Raw genomic sequence first — 22456 nt, 5'->3', positions numbered from 1 at the left:
TCCAAACAATTTAACATAGGCCAAAGACACAAAAGAATGGGTGGCACCTGAATCAAATAAGACAATAACTTGATATGATAAAATAGTAAAGGTACCTGTCACGATGTCACCTGCGGTCTTAGCGTCTCTTGATGTCAAAGCATAAACCCTTGCTGGGGCTACATTCCTCTGCTGGCCTCCACGGCATACCTAATAACCTCCTTGGTAGGATCTGGGAGCTAAGACCTGGATCTGCGATCCTGGTCATGCTCGTGCCATATGGTTGGGTCTCCCATAATGATAGTAGAAGTCTCTCCCTTCCTAGCACTCTCTCAGATGCTTCCTCCCACACGTTTGACACATAGGGTAAGTCAGCACGCCCAAATTCCCACAAGGTCCCATCATCTGTCTCTGACCTCCACTGTAACAATCTCCTCTCCATGGGCCCCTGCTGAAACCCGCCTGAAAACCCTGAGGCATAGGCCTATTTCTTTGACTCTGAGCTGTAGTGCCTTTTTGCATGCCACTCTCAATAACCGTAGCTCTATCCACAACATCCGCAAATGTCTGAGCCCAAAAACCAATAACTTGCTCAAATAGGTTCTTCCTCATACCTTCTTCAAACTTCCTCACCTTTTTCTCCTCACCTAGTGCCATATGTGGGACAAATTGAGACAACTCAATAAATCGAGCTACGTACTGTGATACTGTTATCTGCCCCTGAGATAAGTGCATGAATTCTGCTGCCTTTGCACTCCAAATGATAGTAGGAAAATATCGCTCAAAGAATAATTCCTTGAATCGACTCCACATCACTGGCACAAGATCCAATATCTGCTCCTTAATCAACCTCGCTGATCTCCACCAGCATCTGGCCTCTCCTCTCAATTTGAACATCACAAATACTACCTTTTGTTCATTTGTACATTTAAGCACTGGTAACATATCCTCAATGTCTTGGACCCAGTTCTCAGCTGCTAAAAAGTCTGCTCCTCCAGAAAATGACGGAGGTCTCATCTGCGTAAACTGCTCGAATCATTCAGCCACGCTCCTCTGAAATCCTGGCCATCTCAGCCATCACCTGCTAAGTGACGCTGCATAATATTGCATTAGTATCTCTACCTCCCATACTGGAAGGTCCTACTCCATCACCCCCAACATTCGTACCATTGCTCCTTAGGTTCATCATGAAAAGACAAAGAACAAAATTTAAGGACCCTATCTCTCAAGCAAATCTAATTTATTTCATCTAATTGAATTCTTATATTCACGGTTAACTATCTTCCTTGATCTTAATTCAAAATTCAATCCTGCAACCTGGACACACAACCCGACAATAGTTTACTATGACTTTCCTGAAATCGTCACCCTAGAAAAGACATAAAAACCATCACGAAAATCCTATACCTAGACCACAAAAAAAAAAACCTCAAATCCTTTCCTATACTCTGGTATTACTTCCGTTGCACTCTAAAGTCTACAGAACCTAGCAACCTAGGCTCTGATACCAAATTGTAACGACCTAATTTTCATGCTCTTTTTTTTTTCCACATATATAAACTGTAAAATTTCACCACTTCTAATATAAACCATAACATCATCACTGACTAGGTAAGGACCGTGGAACCTGTATAACCATAAACTACCTATGCAGCGGAAAGTAGAAAGCACATATCCACATAAAATATATGCAATACCAGAGAGTCAGTATCTCTCTAAAATATACATACTTAACCATTCCAAAATTTCCCTCACTTGGATCTAGGGACTACTCAAAAAGTGACTTCCCAAATTACTTACCCTCCAAACAGGGCAGTATTGTAGTCCCCTCTACCTGTGAGTATGATCTACTTGTCTATCTGATTCACCTGAAAAATAATAAAATACTAGGATGAGACAACGCTTAGTAAGACGAAATATACTATTGCTAGTGTGTGGCAGATGAGTTTACATAATTGTAAAATGTGATTTAGAAGTATTACAAATAACCGAGTCTAAGAAAACACGTATAATTAATACACAATATAGCTCATACCTATGTTACTTAATATAAACTGTTTTTCTAAACATTCTATTCACAATACTTCTCATATTCATAGGTATGTCCACGGTTTTTGTAAATCTATATATATATATATATATATATATATATATATATATATATGTTTATATAATAACTAAGAAAATTTCCCTAAATGGATAACTGAAAGTCATGATTTAAACCCTCATGACAGGGTTATGCGGCCCGTAGGCAGGACTTATCACTGGCTGACCGACCTGGATAAGTCAACTGAACTCCGAAAGTCAGATCAGCCTCCTCAACCCTAACTGACGGGGAGCCTGTCCACAACATAGGCACAATCGACTACTGAAAATCCACATACTATCTGAGTTATGTGGTTGCACTCTGAACTGAAAATAACTATGGTACCAGGTTCTGAAACTGATCTGGTTCATCAAGGTCTGATACTATATATATGTAACTGATATTTTTATATTACTGTTTTACCATGATTCTGATATAACTGAAATGACCATAACATGAAATAACTGATTTGAATATGCTGTGTAATCTGAATAACTGTATATCTGAACACTAAATATCTGAAGTGTTATGGTTCTGAAATCTGAAAATCATGGTATACCGAAAATGATGTATTAATTATTTTTCTGAATATATTCCATAAAATGTGATTCTGCAAAATCTGAGAATATCTATCTGTTTGTAGATATTTTTACGAACATATATATATATATATATATATATATATATATATATCGTACATCATGATATTCTGAAATTCATATAAATTCAATATAATAATATTTTCTGATATACTGTAAATCATGATATCAGAAAGCTATAGAGATACTATAATGATATGATATTAACTCATGCCACATAACTAAATAAAGAGCCTCTGTACTAAAATCTATACTTTCCTGAAACACATAAACCTACTTTTACTATTACTAATTTAACTGGCATAACATATTTCCCTTACCTGACTATCTGAGCACTAAATGTTATTTACAATCTCATGTATGCAGCGTTCATAATTTCAACATCCTGAGATAACACCCGTATAATTTTACAATCAAACAACTGAATTCACTTAGATAATTATCACATACATATTCTCCTCAAATCCACATACGCAAAATTTCTATACTATAAATCATTTATCATTTTACCTGAGTTCCTGAAATATCACCCACTGGGGTCCTCAACCCACCCTATTCCTAAAAATATAAGACCTTGATTTTACTTCACAAAACTTCAGTATATTCTCATATAATATAAAATCTAGGCTCAAATAAATTTCATAATACTAACAATACCCAAATAATCTACTTACTATGATTTTGGGATGGTTTCCAAACTTATCAAATCAACATTTTGCTTTAACTATGTTGTAGAGAATCTCCTCAAGATCACCGTGGTAGCTCCTAATCGTCGAACCGGGAGAGACAGAGCTGGAAACCTAGAGAGAAGTGAGAGAAACCGTGTAGAGAGAGAGGGAGAGAGAGAGAGAAAAGAGAGAGAGAGAGAGAGAGAGAGAGAGAGAGAGAGAGAGAGAGAGAGAGAGAGAGAGAGAGAGAGACTGATAAAAAAAAAATGAAATTCCTCGCTGAAAATCCGTTTTGGGGCTATATATAGAGTGTTGTCCATGTGGCCTCGTCGACGAGCCACGATACTTCATCAACGAGTCCATAAAGGAGATTCGTCGACAAGCACTTAATCATTGTCGACGAGTTTCAGACCCTAGATATAGACCTCTCGGTAAGTTCTCGTAGACAAGACGCATGTCCACGTAGATGAGTCCAATAAGAATGCTCGTCAACGAGAACATTGCATTCGTCGACGAGACCCTGTACGTCCCCTTTTAAAATTTCCTTTTCTTCCTCCTTTCTTTATTATTTAATTTCTATAAATTTTTTCGGGTCTCTACAATGCTAATATTTTTGTATTGTTGTTACAAAAAAAATGACAATGCAAGATTTTCTATTAATTCATAAAATAGAATAAATATGGAATGTTATTCCAAAATTTAACTATGACAAAAAATATCTGTTTTTATCTCACTCTATGTTTGACGTAATATATGATATAAACTTTTGTATAAGTAATTTTTTTAAAAAAATTATTACATTCATATATATATGTATATTCTCATCTTTTTTTTTTTTTTTGATAATCCGGAGACTCCAGTCACCATCGGGTCAGTTTGGACACTATGATGTGGCACAAAATCTGTTAGGGTGAAAGCTGTCTGCCCATTGACGCACCTCTGCTAATTCACCGGCGTAATGCCTCAAGAGGGAATCGAATCCATGATCTTGGAGTTACCCAAGTCAATATATTATTTTTTTTATATCTTATGACTTTGAACTCAATATGATATTTTAAAGTTTAAATAATAGAGAAATAATTATAAGGGGCATGTAGTCTAATTTTCAATTAACTAATTAATTTTTTTCATTAAAAAAATTGTTGACAAACCATGTGAAACGACATCACTTGTTATTATTATTTTTTAATATATATAAACTGCAGGCAAAGCACCGGACCCAAAAGTAAACCAATGGATGGAATGCTAGAAGACGCCAAATTAAATGCATCAGCTAATGAAACATTAGCGACGATTCAAAGAATATATACACGCCCTTGTCATTGCTTGCCCTTGGAGTCTTGCGTCCCACCGTTGGCTTCAGTTGAATGATTAATGGACACGTAAGCATGATTGATTTGTAGTATTTAATATTTTTTTCATGGTCATTAGCAACTATTAATGTTAACTAATTAATTAATTAATTAATTACCAATTACCATAAAGTAAGAACAAGGGCAGCATTTTTTGACAAATTAAATTAATTAATTAAGACCCACAAAGTAAGTGCAAATGACTGTATCACTTTTTGGAATTTCATGCTTTAAGCGATAATTGGATGGGTGCTGTAAATTATAGATTATTTTCTATTGTATTGAACACGGAACTTGATTACGAGTAATAAATTCATGCTTTTGATTACGAGTAATAAATGATTATTATTTTAAAATCACTCATGATCCAATTGATCATTTAAGATCTAACTTGATTAGACTGTATAATACAATAATTTTTCATTCGAAGGACTACTCAATATATGAAAACAATTTATATATACATATATATATATATATATATATTAATATCAAAGAAGCATGGCTTCAAGCCGAAAGTTTGAGAGCCAAGAGTTACAAAGTTAAGACTTATAGGGTTAACCTAGGAAGCTGAGACGAAGATTCAAATGATCTTTAAAGGAATATGGAGTGGTCCAATTGAGATTTAGGATTTGCTGAGATGTATCATTGAACCCCAATCAGAGTTGCTAAATTCGTTTGAGAAGTAGATGATCTACAGACTCAACTTTTTTATTTTTTTTCATAAAACACAATAATGTTGAAGATTAAATTTAACAGTGGGACGTTGGCAACAAAACTTGGTCGGCAACTGCTCCACCAACCTAACCCAATATTGTTGAATTTTCTGAACTGCAGGCAACTTACTCCACCTACCAGCCAATTTCATTGAAATTAATATTCACCTACCATTCATCCTTTGCTATAAATAGATGTGTGTGTGTGTGTGTGTGTGTGTGTGTGTGTAATGTAACATGTCGTGTAGAGAGGATGAATAACCAGTGAGTAAGAGAAATTGTATTTTGAGTTGTCTATAATTTTTCATTATTGAAAGTTATCTGCATTTTCAGATTGAAATCAATTGAGTGTAATTCCTTACTGAGTTTCAATCACAATCAGTGATTGAGTGAGTTCCCTCCACCCATTAGTGCTATCAAAGCGCCTAGGTTCGCAGAAATTCGCCAAACAAAGGGGAACAAAGGAAATTCAAAATTTTTTATCAGATTCAAAGTTACTTGAAATCCAAAATTGAGTATACCTTTTGAATTCATGTCGAATTGAGTCTAACGGTGAAAACCGCATCTCAAATGGAGTCTGGGAGCCACTACACGCGCTCACACAACAAGAGAAATAACGTCCTCCACACGCGCCGGCGAGGATATTGACCACCGATGCCATGCCCTCACGCGCCCGCACGCATCTTCTTTGCTCAGCTGGTGTGATCTAACTTGGACACCCGATCCGCGACCCGGCCCAGTAGCCCAGATCTAGACCCGCAAGTACGACCCGACTCGACTAACCGACCCACGTCCTGTCGCTGACACGCGGCACGCCCAAAAGCCGCGACATGGCCCTAACAGTAATCACTAACACCGTTAAACTTCATTAAGTCAAATCATTTTAAAAAAATTAGTCCAAAACTTCTTTTAGCTGGTTCAGTGTCATTTTGGCCGGTTCTTTGCAACCCAAAATCGGTTCGTAAGATTTTTCAACCTTTTGAACACATTGGTGGTATCAGATTTGCCAAAATCAATCCACATCACTCTAATTTTTATATATTAAATTCAATAGCGAATGGTGCTACCCAAGCGGTCATTCCAAAGTTGACACGGGAGAACCATGACAACTAGTCTATTCAAATGAGAGCCCTTACAGGTGCTCAGGATGTCATGGACATTGTTGAAGATGGGTACAGAGAAGCCCCATCAAAAGAAGACAAAGCATCTATGTCCGATGCTCAAAGAATGACCTTGTAAGCTGACCGAAAGAAGGATTGCAAGGCGAAATCCATAATCTACCAAGGCCTTGATGAAACCATGTTCAAATTCCATAATCTACCAAGGCCACACAAAGGTGTAGACAAAGTGAAGAAGATTTGTCTTAAAACATTGCGAGGTGATTTCGAATCCTTAAGAATGAAATCTACTGAATCTATTGTTGACTATTATACACGAGTTATGGTAGTATCAAATCAATTGAGAAGAAATGGAGAGACTCTCAACGACGAGAGAATTTGCAAGAAAATTTTGCGATCTTTGGATCCAAAATATGATTATATAGTTATGACCATGGAAGAAACAAAAGATCTAGAAACCATGTCCATAGAAGAACTTGTGGGCTCACTCTAAGCACATAAGCAAAAATTCAATAGAAGGAGTGAAGATAAAGCACTGGAGCAAGCCCTCCAAACAAAGTTGTCCCTCACTACAGATAAATACGACAAAGGGGGGACATCACAACGAGGAAGAAAACAAAGTTGAGGATCTCATGGAAGAAGTTCGGGAAATTTTGAATCCATAGAAGGCGGCAGAGGCGAAAAAGGTTCCACTAGAGAAGGACGCAATCAACAAAACTATATCCCACAAGACAGAGAACAAGGAAGAAGAGGGGGATACAATGTAATGCCCTGACCCGCCACGTGGGCCTGGGGTGCTACTTTAGTGACGTTTGTGTACTTGATACCATCTCATAATAATAAACATGCAGCATAAGTAATGAAACATTCTCCATAATCACATTACTAGAGTTCTAAGTTCTTTCATACATAAAGGTTTCCCAAACATCCATATTACAATCAGACCTAAAACTGAAGAACTAGTTTGGTCCAAACAACCATAATACATATCCATTAACTTGCAACGTAATTTACATACACCTGAGATCATATAGACCTTCCCAAAAAGACTATTCTAACATTCACCCCCCTGACGCTGCTAAGCACGATACCAATTAATTTCTAAAAAGATGATTTGTATATTAGGGTGAGACACTCTTAGTAAGGGAGATCAAGTTAATATCAGTGTGTGGCCAGCATGCATTAGTGTTTACAGAAAACATCCATTCTTCATGTAACTGAAAATAACTATCTTTACATCATACGTACTTATACAGTTGAAAATACTCGTTCCATTTTCTTGACATAAACAGTTCATTAATCACATAACATCATTTACATAAATTTATAGATATTCATAAAAGACACCTCTTGGGACTAACCACCATGTATAAACCCTTGTGGTTAGGGTTGTGCTTCTCGAAGCCTAGACTAAGCTTGGGATGATCAACCCAGATAAATTCAAACATACATCTGCGTCTAACATTGTCCATGCAGGCATCCACAATTGCTTGCGTGCTTCGATTGTCCTACCATGTCCTGAAAGTTCGGGCTTCCAGGTCATGTACACCCTCTACCAAGGCTAATCGGCTGAAACCACCCACACCACTCTCGCAGTACAGTGTGAGCGCACATGGCCACATATATAATTCCTAACAACGGTACCATGCTTATAACATAATGGTCCTCAGGGTTCCTAAAGCGTACAGTGCAATTTAAGTAGTAAGAACATATTTCGTATTCATTTCATATTAAAATTGTCATTTAAAACCTCCGACCCTCGGTCATTATATAAAACTTGGCTCACAGCTGTTAAACATAATCCTTTATTTTCATAAGCAGTTCTAGTATTTCACAAACACTCATCATTTCGGTTGCAAAAGAGTACATACATATCATTTTCCTGCCACCCAATTTCCTGTACTTTGAATATAGCCCATAGACAACCAAGAAAACATAGCATAAACAGTTTAAAACATAAAATCGAGCTTCCCATCATTCATTTATACTGAAAATACCGTAACGTATATCCTAGGTTTGAAAATGGATCCTTTGAACGATCGGTTTTAGAAATTTCAACTGAAAACATAAATATTCTTACTTTATAAACATTTCAAAAGGTTTAATTTCATAAAAAGCTAACTTAACTTAATCCCCTTACTTATTTCTGAAAAAAAATTCTAAACACTCAAAAATCGAACCCTAACTTTTTCCTAAGATCAAGAATCTACTCCGCTAGGATTATAGATATTCACTCCCTGATCCTCGTGGCAACTTCTGATCGTCAATTCGGGTGACAAACGGCAAAAAAATAGAAGAGAGATAGAGTATGGTTCATGGTTCTAGAGAGAGAGAGAGAGAGAAAGAGAGAGATTTAGCTTTCTTAATGAAGAAGCAAACAAAAATCCTATTCATAGACTCTTGACCCAGTCAAATTCATCGACGAAGTGGCACCTTCATCAACGAGATACAGAAGGCCATTTGTTGATGAAAGAAAGGCTTCGTCAACAAACCCTAAACCTAATATTTTTAGCCATTTTGGATCTCTTCATCAACGAGACTCTGAATTTCAGTGATAAACCACATAAAGGCCTTCGTTAACGAGAACCTGAACCTCATCGACGAAACTTGCTATTTTAGTTTTGAAATTTTCCTTTCTTATTTAATTTTCCTTATTTTTCTAGGTTTAGGTCTCTACAATCTCCTCTCCTTATAAAAGTTTTGTCCTTGAAATTTTCTAACTATTTTCTATCACATCATCTTACCTGTTACTACTCCAACTCTAGAAAGAGTCGGCGGCCACCCACACAGCCGCCCCGTCCCAAATTTATTACCTACCGTAACTTATGGCAGAGGAATAATATGGTTACACATAAATATCTCAGGAATTCACAATACCATACATAATTCTCCCAGAGACCATCCATACATAAACTCATAACAACTAACAAACTAAACATACCTACCTTACCTGACCTACATATTAAAATAATACATACCTGTTCAACCATACCTGTCTATCTAACATTGATCATCACTAAAAAGTTGTGGGTACTTCTGGCGTATTTCTGTCTCTAGCTCCCAAGAAGCCTCCTCGACCACATGATTATGCAACAGTACCTTTACTAACGGTATTTCTTTTGTATGCAGCTTCTGTACCTTTTGATCCAGAATCTGAACTGGTACCTCCTCGTAAGTCAAAAGATCCCCAATCTCTAAAGGTTCAAAGCTAATTACGTGCGTAGAATCTGACACATACTTCTTCAGCGCTGATACGTGGAAGACATTTTGAATTCTAGACAATGCTGGTGGTAACACCACTCGATAAGCAACTAGACCAATCCTTTCCAGGATCTCAAAAGGCCCAATAAGGAATCAACTTGCCTTTATTTCCAAACCTCATCACCCCCTTCATCGAAGCAATCCTCAAGAATACCATATCCCCGATCTCAAACTTTAGCATCCATCAGCGAGTATCTGCTTAACTCTTCTGCCGACTCTGTGCGACTTTTATCCTCTCCCTGATAAGTTTGACCTTTGCAAAGGTCTGCCGAACTAATTCCGGTCCCAACACTTGCCATTCACCTACCTCATCCCAGTATAACGGAGATCGACACCGGCGACCATACACACTTCTATTTTGTCAATCTCAATAACTAGCCCCCCCCTTAAAAATACGTATGGTTTATCGAAATTCGACTAATAGCAGATATCTAATCCAACTACCACCAAAATCCAATACACATGCCCACAACATATCCTCCAAAATTTGTATGGTCCTCTCAGACTGTCCATCCGTCTGTGGGTGAAATGCGGTACTAAAGGTGAGTTGAGATCCTAAGGTGTCCTGCAAACTCTTCTAGAAATAAGAGGTGAACCAGGGATCTCGATCTAAAACTATAGAAACCAGGATGCCATGAAGCCGTACTATCTCTTGCACATAAAGCCTTGCTAGCTTATCCATGGAATAATTGACCCTAATTGGAACGAAGTGAGTAGTCTTCATCAGTCGATCCACTATAACCCAGATTGCGCTTTGCCCATGCACCACTGAAGGCAATCCTGACACAAAGTCCATCAAGATATGCTCCTACTTCCACTTTGGAATGTCAAGTGGCTATAATGGTCCAGCTAGCCTCTGGTGCTCGGCCTACACTTGCTAACACGTCAAGCACTGCTCTACGAAGTAGGCGATCTCTCTTTTTATGTTAAACCACCAAAAAGAACCTCGCAGATCCCTATACATCTTTGTACTTCTTGGATGATCATATATAAAGAGAATTGTGCCTCATCCAAGATGGTTCGTTTAATCTCATCATCATTAGGCACGTAGATCCTAGTGTGAAATCTCAACACCCCATCATCTAACACATGGAAATCTATGTTTAACCCATACTGTATCCCACTCATAATCCTTGCCAGCTCTACATCTTTTATTTGAGCTGATGTAATCCTCTCTTATAAGGTTGGTTGTGCTACCAGGTCAACAATGAATGTCTGGTGATTTCCTTCCACTAACTCTACACCCAACCTTTCTGGGTCCATTCTGATCTCGTTCTGAATCCCAATTACTGAGACTGATGCAGGCACTAACTTCTAACTCAAAGCATCGGCTACTTAGCTTTCCCAAGGTGCTAACTAATAGTACAGTCATAGTCTTTAATCAATTCAAGCCACCTGCGTTGCCTCATATTCAACTTCTTTTGGGTGAAGAAGTATTTGAGACTCTTATTATTAGTAAAGATCTCACACTTTTCACCGTATAAGTAGTGCCACCAGATCTTTAGTGCAAATACCACTGCTGCCAGCTCTCAGTCATGTATAGGGTAATTCTTCTCATGCTCCTTCAGTTGAAGAGATCATAACGCATATAACTACCCGGCTATTTGTCAATCAAACAGGCACACCGAGCAAAGGGGGAAGAATTCTAGGATGCGTCATTATAGATCACGTAACCACCATCCCCTGATGGAATGGTCAATACTGGGGTTGCGACTAGACGCTGCTTCAACTTTTGGAAGCTCTGCTCACACTCGCTAGTCTAGTCAAACCTACTGTTCTTTTTTGTAACCTGTGTCAAAGGACCTAACAGTCAAGAAAAACCCTCAATGAATCGGTGATAGTACCTTGCCAAACCCAAGAAACTTCTGATCTCATGTACGTTCTTTGGTCTCACCTAGTTTACTACTGCCTCTACTTTGCTCGAGTCTACTGATATTCCTTACCTAGACACTACATGTCCTCGAAATGCAACATGTTCTAGCCAGAATTCACATTTCTTGAATTTAGTAAACAATCTCTTCTCTCTGAGTACCTGAAGTATTAGCCTAAAATAAGCTTCATGCTCTACATGACTCCTCGAATAAATCAGTATGTCATTAATGAATACCACCACAAACTGATCTAAGTACATAAGCAACACCCTATTCATCATATCCATAAATGTTGCAGGTGCATTCGTCAAACCAAACGGCATAACCAAAAATTCATAATGGCCATACTGGGTTCGAAAGGCTGTCCTATCGATACAATCCTCTGACTTCAACAAGCTCACCTTCAACTTGTGATGCCTCGGATTGCAGATCGAATCTTTGAGAAAACCTGATACCCTTCTCAATTGGTCAAACAGATCTTCATACATGGTAAACCATTATTATTCTTTATCTTTACTGTTACCTTGTTAATCTCTCTGTAGTCAATGCACATCCTCATTGACCCATCTTTCTTCTTTACGAACAACACCAGTGCTCCCTAGGGTGACAAGCTCAGTCTTATGAAGCCACCTATTCACAGAGTTCTTCGGAATTGCTTGCTCCCTTTAAACCTCCTTTAGTTCCAGTCGGAGCCATCCGTATGTTAGCCTTAGGATTGGCAATCAATCCCCTGGAATCAATCAACTCAATGGAAAAATCCACTTCACGATCAAGAGGTAACCTTGGTAAGTCTTTAGGAAAAACATCCGAGAACTCCCGTATCATTGAAATATCCTCCAACTTCAATCCTTACTCTGGTGCTTCTTTCACATATGCTAAGTACCCCTGGCAACCCTCCAGAATTAATCTTCTTGCCTGAATCACCGAAAGGATCCGTGGTGCAGAACACACACATAACGCTTCGAATTTAAACTCTTGCTCCCCTAGAGGCCTGAATACCACCTCCTTCCTGTGACAGTCTATGCTTGCGTAGCTGGAGGTTAGCAAATCCATCCCTAGAGTAATGTCAAATCCATGCATATCAAAGATAATTAGGCTAGCAAGCAGCCTTCTCCCCTGAATCTCCACTCGATAGTCTCTATCTCCTAACACACCTTCTCTTAATACTGCATACAATAACCGACCCCTGTCGCATGGCGCATCTCCTAAATCTCAACGCCTAACGCTGAGCCTCTTATTTTCACATACTTTAACAAACCACCCCCCCTAGATATAAACGAGTGGGTTGCATCTGATCAAAAAGTAAATAGCTTTAATATATTTGAAAATATATAAATAATAACCTGTAACTACATCCTCCCTCTCTCTCTTCGTGCGCGGCGTCAATCCCTTGTAAGAGAATAACACTCGTGCCCCTAGCTGTGTTCCCTTGGTGACCGCCACAGGGTTCTTGGTTTCCTCTCCCATACTGCTACTATTGAGGTGTATAATTCACCATTATGGGACAGTCCCACACCTAATGTCCTACTACACCGTAACGGTAGCAAACCGTCGTTCCAGCCCTACACTCGCCCCAATGCTTCTTATGGCATCTGGAACAAGTGGCACTCTGAGAACTCCCTTGAGAGGCTTGATATCCCATCACCTTCCGCTCACCTAACAAACTACCAGGCGGCTTCCAAAAGCTCTAGCTAGAACTGGTATGATATCTCTGAGGCAAGGGGAGGAGGAGAGTGAGAAGAGAGGGGAAAAGGAAAAGGAAAGAGGAGGGGAGGAGGGGAAGGGGGGGGGGGGGGAGGGAAAAAAAGGAAGGAGAGGAAAAAAAAGAAGGAGGAAAGGAAAGAAAAGATGGGAAAAGGGGGAGGGGCGAGGGGAAAAGGGAGTAGGGGGGGGGGGGGGGGAAAATGAGAAGAAAAGAAAGAGGGGGGGAAGGAAAGGGCGGGAGAGGGAAGAAGGAGAAAAGAAGAAAGAGGAGGGGGGGGAAGGAAAAAGAAGGGGGGGGGGGGGGAAAAGGGGAAGGAAAGGGAAAAAGGAAAGAAGATAAAAAAAGACAAAGAAGGAAAAAGAGAACAGGAAGGAGGAAAAGGTGGTGGAAGAAAGAGGAGAGAAAAGGGGGAGAAAGGAGAAAAGGGAAGAAAATAAATAAGGGGAAGTCCGTTTCTCTTTCTCGGGGGGAGGGGGTGGCGCACCATTCCTTGCCAATCAGCTATCGGCGCCGCCGTTATGGCTCTATTTACCAGCTTAGTAAAGTTTTGGACCAATAACTTCCCCACTTGCATGCATATTGTTTGCTTCAGGCCTCTCTTAAATATCTGAGTCTTCTTCAGCTCATTCGAGACCATATGTGGAGCGAATTGGGATTGCTCCACAAATCTGGCCGCATACTGCTGCACTGAGAAGGACCCTTGGGTCAGCTGTAGGAATTGCTCTATTTTCACCTCTCTAGTGACAACGGGTAAGTATCTGCTAAAGAATACTTCCTTGAAACGGCTCCAGGTAATAGAAGCATACCTTGGCCGCTGTTCCTCCATCAACTTAGCCGATCTCCACCATCTCTTTGCCTTTTCCACTAGTTTAAAGGTGGCAAACCTCAGTTTCTGCTCCTCTGTGCATTCTAGCACCCCCAACAGTTCCTCCATCTCCTAAATCCAATCTTACGTCGCAATCAAGTTTGGTCCTCTTGAGAATGTCGGTGGGTTAGTTTGAGAAAATTTCTAGAACGTGTAGCCTCTATCAGTCACTAGCTGAGCATGTTCATGAGAATCCCTCCGCACTTCCTTCCTAGCTTGGCGTGCTATACTGCGCAGCACATTCAAGGCCTCAACATCATCTTCGCTGGAGGCATCCATATGATTGTCCCCTCCTGACATGACCTCCTTTCCCTTAGGTTCCATCCTGAAGATAGGATAGAAACCGACTTAGATATTCCACATTTATCAAGGTCGATGCAAGTATGGAATGACTAATAGCTAAAACATGCAAATTTGCAGTTTAAAGAAATCACTTATACATTACTACTACAAAACTACCAAGGTATCGGCCCCTAATCATGACATTGACACTACATACATAGTTTGTCCAACCTATTGTTCCCAACCTAAGTTTTAGAGCTCCAATTCCTTAACCTAGAAACGAAACCATCGATGGATTTACCATGATTTTCCTGTAATTGTCATTCCAGGAAAAGTATAGAAAACCGTCGAAAGATCACCATCCCTAAGCTTCCAAGATAAAACTCAAGTTTTCTTACCCATTCTTATCCTTAACTTATCACAACCTATACTCCGGTAATTTTCACTAACAAAGTCTGTAGAACCTAGCAAACCTAGGATTTTGATACCACTTGTAACGCCTCAACCCGCCACGTGAGCCCAATGTGCTACTTTAGTGATGTTTGTGTACCTGATACCATCTCACAACAATAAACATACAGTGGAAGTAATGAAACATTCTCTATAATTACATTACTAGAGTTCTAAGTTCTTTCATACATAAAGGTTTCCCAAACATCCATATTACTATCTGACCCAAAACTAGAGAACTAGTTCAATCCAAACAACCATAATACATATCCACTAACTTACAACGTAATTTACATACACCTGAGTTCATACAAACCTTCCCAAAAAGACTATTCTAACATTCACCCCCCTGACGCTGCTAAGCACGATACCTGTTATTTCCTAAAAAGATGATTTGTATATTGGGACGAGACACTTTTTAGTAAGGGATGTCAAGTTAATATCAGTGTGTGGGCAGCATGCATTAGTGTTTACAGAAAACATCCATTCTTCATGTAACCGAAAATAACTATCTTTACATCATACGTACTTATACAATTGAAAATACTCATTCCATTTTCCTAGCATAAACAGTTCATTAATCATGTAACATCATTTACATAAATTTATAGATATGCATAAAAGACACCTCCTGAAACTAACTGTCATGTATAAACCCCGTGGTCAAGGTTGTGCTACTCGAAGGCTGAACTAAGCTTAGGATGATCAACCCAGACAAATTCAAACATACATCCGCGTCTAACACCATCCACGTAGGCATCCGCAATTACTTGCATGCTCCGATTGCCAACCATATATGTCCTGAAAGTTAGGGCTTTTAGGTTAGGTACACCCTCTACCAAGGCTAATCAACTGAAACCACCTACACCATTCTCACAGTACAGTGTGGGATGGCTACATATATAATTCCTAGCAATGGTACTGTGCTCATAACATAATGGTCCTTAGGGTTCCTAAAGCATATCGTGCGATTTAAGTAGTAAAAACATGTTTCGTATTCATTTCATATAAAACCTTTCATTTAAAACCTTTGGCACTCAGCCTTCATATAAAATTCGTCTCACAGCCGTTAAACATAATCTTGACCCTCGCGGTCATAAACATAATCTGTATTTTGATAAGCAGTCTCAGTATTTCACAAATATTCATCATTTCGGTTACGAAAGAGTACTTACATATCATTTTTCTGCCACATAATTTCCTGTACTTTGAATATAGCTTGTAGGCAACCAAGAAAACATAGCATATACAGTTTAAAACATAAAATCGAGCTTTCCACCGTTCATTTATACTAAAAATACTATAACGTATATCCTAGGTTTGAAAACGGATCCTTTGAATGGTTAACTTTAGAAATCTCAACTGAAAACATAAATATGCTTACTTCATAAACATTTTAAACGATTCAATTTCATAAAAAGTTGACCTAACTTAATCCCCTTACCTATTTCTGAAAAAGAATCTGAAACGCTCGAAAATCAAACCCTAACTTTTTCCCGAGATCAAGAATCTACTCCATTAGGATTGTAGATATTCGCTCCCTTATCCTTGTGGTAACTTTTGATTTTTTATTTGGGTGACGAACGGTGAAGAAACTAAAGAGAGAGAGAGAGAGAGAGAGAGAGTATGGTTCATGGTTCTAGAGAGAGAGAAAGAGAGAGAGATTTAGCTTTCTTAATAAAGAAGAAAACAAAAATCCTATTTATAGACTTTTGACCTGGTCAAATTCGTCGACAAAGTGGCACCTTCGTAGACGAGCTACAGAAGGCCGTTCGTCGACGAAAGAAAGGCTTTGTCAACAAACCCTAAACTTGATATTTTCAGCCTTTCTAGATCTCTTCATCGACGAGACTCTGAATTTTGGCGACGAACCACATAAAGGCCTTTGTCTACGAGAACCGGGACCTCATCGATGAAGTCTGCTGTTCTACTTTTGAAATTTTCCTTTCTTATTTAATTTTTCTTATTTTTTTGGGTTTGGGTCTCTACATACAATAACCGTCCGAACGTAGACAAGAGAAATGTTCGATGCTACAACTGCCACAAGTACGTACACTATAGTAATGAGTGCATAGGTAATCCCCAAAATCACGAAGTAAATGAAAATGCTAACTTTAAAGAGAAGGAGAAAGCCAAAGGAGAATAGTTGATGCTGATGGCATATAATTCAACCCACTAGGACCAAAGTTTGGTACCTTGACTTTGGAGCCAGCAATCACATGAAAAATAGAAAGAACCTATTTAAAGAACTTGATGAGAAAGTTCAAGGAGAGATATCATTTGGTGATCTCTCTAAAATCTCAGTTCGATGAATTGGAAATGTCCTAATCAAGAGGAAGGATGGAGACTATGTTTTTATCTCCAACGTCTATTACGTGCCAGACATGAAGACTAACATCTTGAGTCTCGGACAACTTGTCGAGAAAGGCTACCGAAGTAGCTTTAAAGATAAGTAGATGGTGATAGCAGATGCTCAAGGGAAGCTCGTTACTCAAGTACAAATGGAAAAGAATCGAATGTTTCTGCTCGCCATTCAACATGATACACCAAGGTGTTTGAGTTCTATCATCAAAGATAAATACTAGTTATGACATTTGAGGTAAGGACATCTGAATTTTGAAAGTTTAAAACAATTGGGAAGCAAGAAGATGGTGAAAGGCTTGACCAACATCCACCACCCAATTGTGATATGTGAAAGCTGTGTTTTGAGCAAGCAACATAGAAATAGCTTTGGAAAGCAAGCCGACTAGAGATCTACCATGCCACTCCATCTAGTACACACAGACGTGTATGGTCCATTGAGACCATTTTCAAATGGACAAAACAAATACTTCCTCACTTTCATTGATGATTATAGCTGGAAGACTTGGGTCTACTTTTTGAAAAGGAAGTCAGAGATGTTCGACAAGTTCAAAGAGTTCAAAGGTTATGTGGAGAAATAGAGTGACTATCGCATCAAGTCACTCCGATTAGATTAAGGAGAATACTACAAGGAGGAAGCTTTCGTGGAATTCCTTAGACAACAATGGATTCAAAAACAGTTCACACCATCATACACTCCTCAGTTGAATGGTGTAGCTGAGAAGAAGAACCACACGATCCTTAACATGGTTAGGAGCATGTTAAAGGATAAGAATGTGCCCAAGAGTTTTTTGGTAAAAGCAATGTCATGTGTAGTCTATCTGCTCAACCGTTGTCCTATAAAGAGTCTTGATACAAAGACCCCACATGAAGCCTGTAGTACTCACAAGTTCTGTGTGAGTCATCTTAGAGTGTTTGGCTCTATAACCTACACCAAGATCTTAGAGGAAAGAAGGACAAAGTTGGAGGAAAAAGGAGAGAAATATATCCTTGTTAGGTACAGAGACAATACCATGGGATATCAACTCTAGAATCCCATCAACAAGAAAGTCATTCACAGTTGGGATGTCATTTTTGAAGAAAATGAATCCTAGAAGTGGACTAGGCTGAATCTTCCAAAGATGTGGAATTGACTCTTGAAGGAGAAGAACCCACACAAACAAGAGAACTGGCTATCGAGTCACAAGTTCCCAAGCTGTAAACACCTCCACATGAAGATTTATAGAGGAATGAATCTCCATCACTAATTGAGCATGAAATCTCAAACATGAGGCCTAGAAGAACTCATAATCAAGTTGATTTGTATGAAACTACAGAACCTATAGAAGACTATGTTACACTATATTGTCTATTGTTAACCAACGACTCGATTAGCTTTGAGGAGGCTAACGAAGAAGAAAAATGGAGAAAAGTGATGGATGCAGAGATTCAATCCATTGAGAAGAACAATACGTGGGAGCTAACAAATCTCCCGAAGGACTACAAAACTATTGGTATGAAATGGGTCTACAAGACTAAGAAAAACGTTCAAGGAGAAGCTCAGAGATACAAAACAAGATTTGTCACCAAGGACTACAGGCAGAAAAAAGGGATTGATTATGTAGAAATATTTGCCCTGGTTACCAAGCTTGAAATTATTAGATTACTAATTTCACTATCAGCACAAAATGGATGGAAGATTTACCAGCTGGACATGAAATCAGCATTTCTGAATGATTTTTTGGAAGAAAATATCTATATCAATCAGCCACCTGGATATGTGAAGAAGGGCAATGAAGATAAAGTTTACAAGATGAAGAAAACACTTTGTGGCTTAAAGAAGGCACCTCATGCGTGGAACATAGGATTGATGACTATTTCCAAAAGAATGGATTTGAGAAGTGTCTCTAGGAGCGTGTGCTATACATGAATATGGAGATAGGAGGAAGCATGTTGATTTCTTGCCTATATGTTGATGATCTAATTTTCACCGGAAACAATCCAGAGATGTTTGCCGCCTTCAAGAGGAGCATGGTCAAAGAATTTAAAATGACGGATATTGGCTAGATGGCTCATTTTCTTGGCATAGAAGTCGTGCAAAGCGAAAAGGGAATATTCATCTCCTAGAGCCACTATGCAAAAGAAGTACTGAAGAGGTTTGGGATAGACAAATGCAATCTTGTGACAACTCCAATTGAAACGGGATTGGTATTGAGAAAAATGAGCAAGGAGATGTTGACCCCACATATTTCAAGAGTCTAGTTGGAAGCTTAAGTTATTTGATGTGCACTAGATTAGATATACTCTATGGAGTTGAACTTATCAGTAGGTACATGGAGACTCTTGACCAGTCCCATCTTAATGCAACAAAGAGGGTACTCTGCTATGTCAAGGGTACCATCACCGATAATATGTTTTATTCATCAAGAGGTGATTGCAAACATATTGGTTATTCAGATAGCGATTGGGGAGGAGATCTTGATGAAATAAAAAGTACAATTGGATTCACATTCTTTATAGGAGATACGGCATTTACATGGTCATCAAAGAAACAACTCATTGTAACGTTATCAACCCGTTGAAGTTGAGTATGTTGCTGCCAACTCAACTGTTTGTCATGGTATATGGATCAGGAATATACTGAAGTATCTGGGTTTTCTTCAAGATAACCCCATAGAAGTCTACATCGATAACCAATCAGCGATTGCACTTGCAAAGAATCTAGTTTACCACGAAAGAAGCAAACATATTGATGCTCGGTATCATTTTATTAGGGAACATGTCAAGAAGAAAGAAGTGGAGTTGATATCTTGCAAAACATATGATCAAATTCCTGATATTTTCACAATGCCACTCAGACATGATATTTTTGTAAGACTGAATACAATGTTTGGAATGTAAAAACCAAAAGAGTCAAGTTTAAGGGAGGATGTTGAAGATTAAACTTGACGGTGGGATGGTGGTAGCAAAACTTAATCGGCAGCTGTTCCACCTACCCAACCCAATATTGTTGAATTTTTTGAACTGCAGGCAACCTACTCCACCTACCAGCCAATTTCGTTCAAATTAATATCCACTTACCATTCATCCTTTACTATAAATAGATATGTGTGTGTGTGTGTGTGTGTGTGTGTGTGTGTGTAATGTAACATGTGGTGTAGAGAGTGTGAGTAACCAGTGAGTGAGAGAAATTGCATTTTGAGTTGTCTGTAATTTTTCATTATTGAAAGTTATCTATATTTTCAAATTGAAATCAATTAAGTGCAATTTCTCACTAGGCTTCAATCACAATTAGTGATTGAGTGAGTCCACTCCACCCATCAAATAAGAAGTTAAAGTCTATCCCCTAACTAAAAATTGTCAATGATGAAAATTTATTCCTTATTGTAAGCCAAAAGAATAAAGAAATTTGATAAATGAATTCTAAAACAACTTAAGTCTGAAACCCAAAGTCTTGCCATAGCTTCTAAGGCACCTGTGATTGTATAAACTTTTAACCGAGAAAGTACCCTTTTTGTTTAAAGTCCAACAAAATAATTATTAGTTCCTTACATATCCGGTGTTATTTTTGATTTCTTTTTTCTCTGTTTTCTTTTTCTTTAGATGGACCTTGTTTTGATACACACACACTAGATACAAATTTTATAGATGATTTGTTTTTATTAATTATTTTATTTATGATGGCATGAATATAAATTTTAAAATGTGCGACTCATCATAATGTTAAGTTGGCATGAATATAAATTTTAAAATGTGCGACTCCAAAATATAAAATCCTAGCCCCCACGGGCATGGAGCAGTGGTGAAGCGCTGAGTAAGTAAGATTTATTTGAGGAGGATCGTGGGTTCGAGTCCCAATTGATGCATTTGGTGATCGGCCTGACTACACACAGGGATCAATCCAGACACGTGTCCTAGGATGAAGAATCGAACAAATGATCGGTCCAAAAACGAAAAAGGTTGTATACTGCATCCAGCTTAATCATGAGGGGCACACGCTTGTAGGGGGGCGTCACTCCGAGAGGTTGACATTATCAATAAATATATATATATATATATATATATATATAAAATCCTAATTTACACATGCATACGTACATAGACAAGAAACATGTATACATATATATATATATATATATATATATATATATATATATATATATATATTAGGTTCCATACTCTATGCATGCACGTGAAACAAATTAAGATTTGGTAGTAGGACGTACGGAGTGAATTTAATAAAGAAGGTGGATTGATTGATGACCCGGAGGTGGGGAAATTCATCAAGGGTACGTATCCTACAAAGCCAAAAGTGTCCCAAATTGCCATAATCATATTCATGTCCCTTTGTACAACCTGTACCCATATATATAATAAGCGTAAAGCTAAGTAGCTAGCTAGGGTTCGTCCCCCTTCAAAGAACACAATTTAATTATAAGCATGCAAGCATCAATGAATGGGGCGCCTATCCGCTAGTGGCCAAGCACATACGTGCTTACATATATATATATATATATATATATATATGTATATATACATACATGCATCCATGTTCCACGTGCTCTAATTTCAGCTTCGTCCACCGAACCTGAGATATCCCAGCAGCCGCCCAGCTTGCGTCATTTCCCCCACGCACTCCACTGCATATTCTCAACCACAATGTTTTTATTCGTTGACGGGTTGCCTTGCTAGCTGCCTCAACCGCGTTTGGAAAGAGGGAAAGAGAAAATGGAAAGAAAGAAGAGAAGACTTGGGGAGTCGTGGAGACGGCAAACATGCAGTCTGGATTTTCATTATTTTTATGATAGACTCGTGATTAGGGTCATCACGGCTGGATGGATCGTGAAGGGACATAGCAGATTTGTTTTTTTCTATAACTTTCTTAATTGGAAATTAATTAATTTTCCCCTCCGGAACAGTCAGGAAAATTTTGAGCATGGATTCAAAAGTCATGGGGGAGGGGGATTGGCGCTGGTTGTCGGTCACTCTCAACTACAGATGCTGTTGGGAGTTGGTGGAGACAGGTTAAGATTCTGTTTGTGAATGAATTGTGGGATGTATCTGCGCTGTAAAATAAAAAGAAAGAGGACATGAGAGAAAATCACTTTGTTTGGTCAAAGAGAAAATGAGTTGTTCATGAATTCAAGAATTGTTGATGAACCTA

At 38.6% G+C, this 22456-nt stretch overlaps 1 protein-coding gene across 1 annotated transcript; it reads right to left on the bottom strand.

The window, feature by feature from the left end:
• Positions 1-300: 300 nt before the first annotated feature.
• Positions 301-996, bottom strand: LOC131157727 (uncharacterized). The gene has a single exon (XM_058112072.1). It carries the CDS (start codon positions 994-996, stop codon positions 301-303), a length of 696 nt encoding a protein of 231 aa, XP_057968055.1.
• Positions 997-22456: the final 21460 nt, after the last annotated feature.

The sequence above is a fragment of the Malania oleifera genome, chromosome 6 (assembly GCF_029873635.1).
Source record: "Malania oleifera isolate guangnan ecotype guangnan chromosome 6, ASM2987363v1, whole genome shotgun sequence".
Classification (NCBI taxonomy): domain Eukaryota; kingdom Viridiplantae; phylum Streptophyta; class Magnoliopsida; order Santalales; family Ximeniaceae; genus Malania; species Malania oleifera.
Note: the sequence above shows the minus strand (reverse complement) of the source record. Positions and strands in the feature narration are given on the sequence as shown.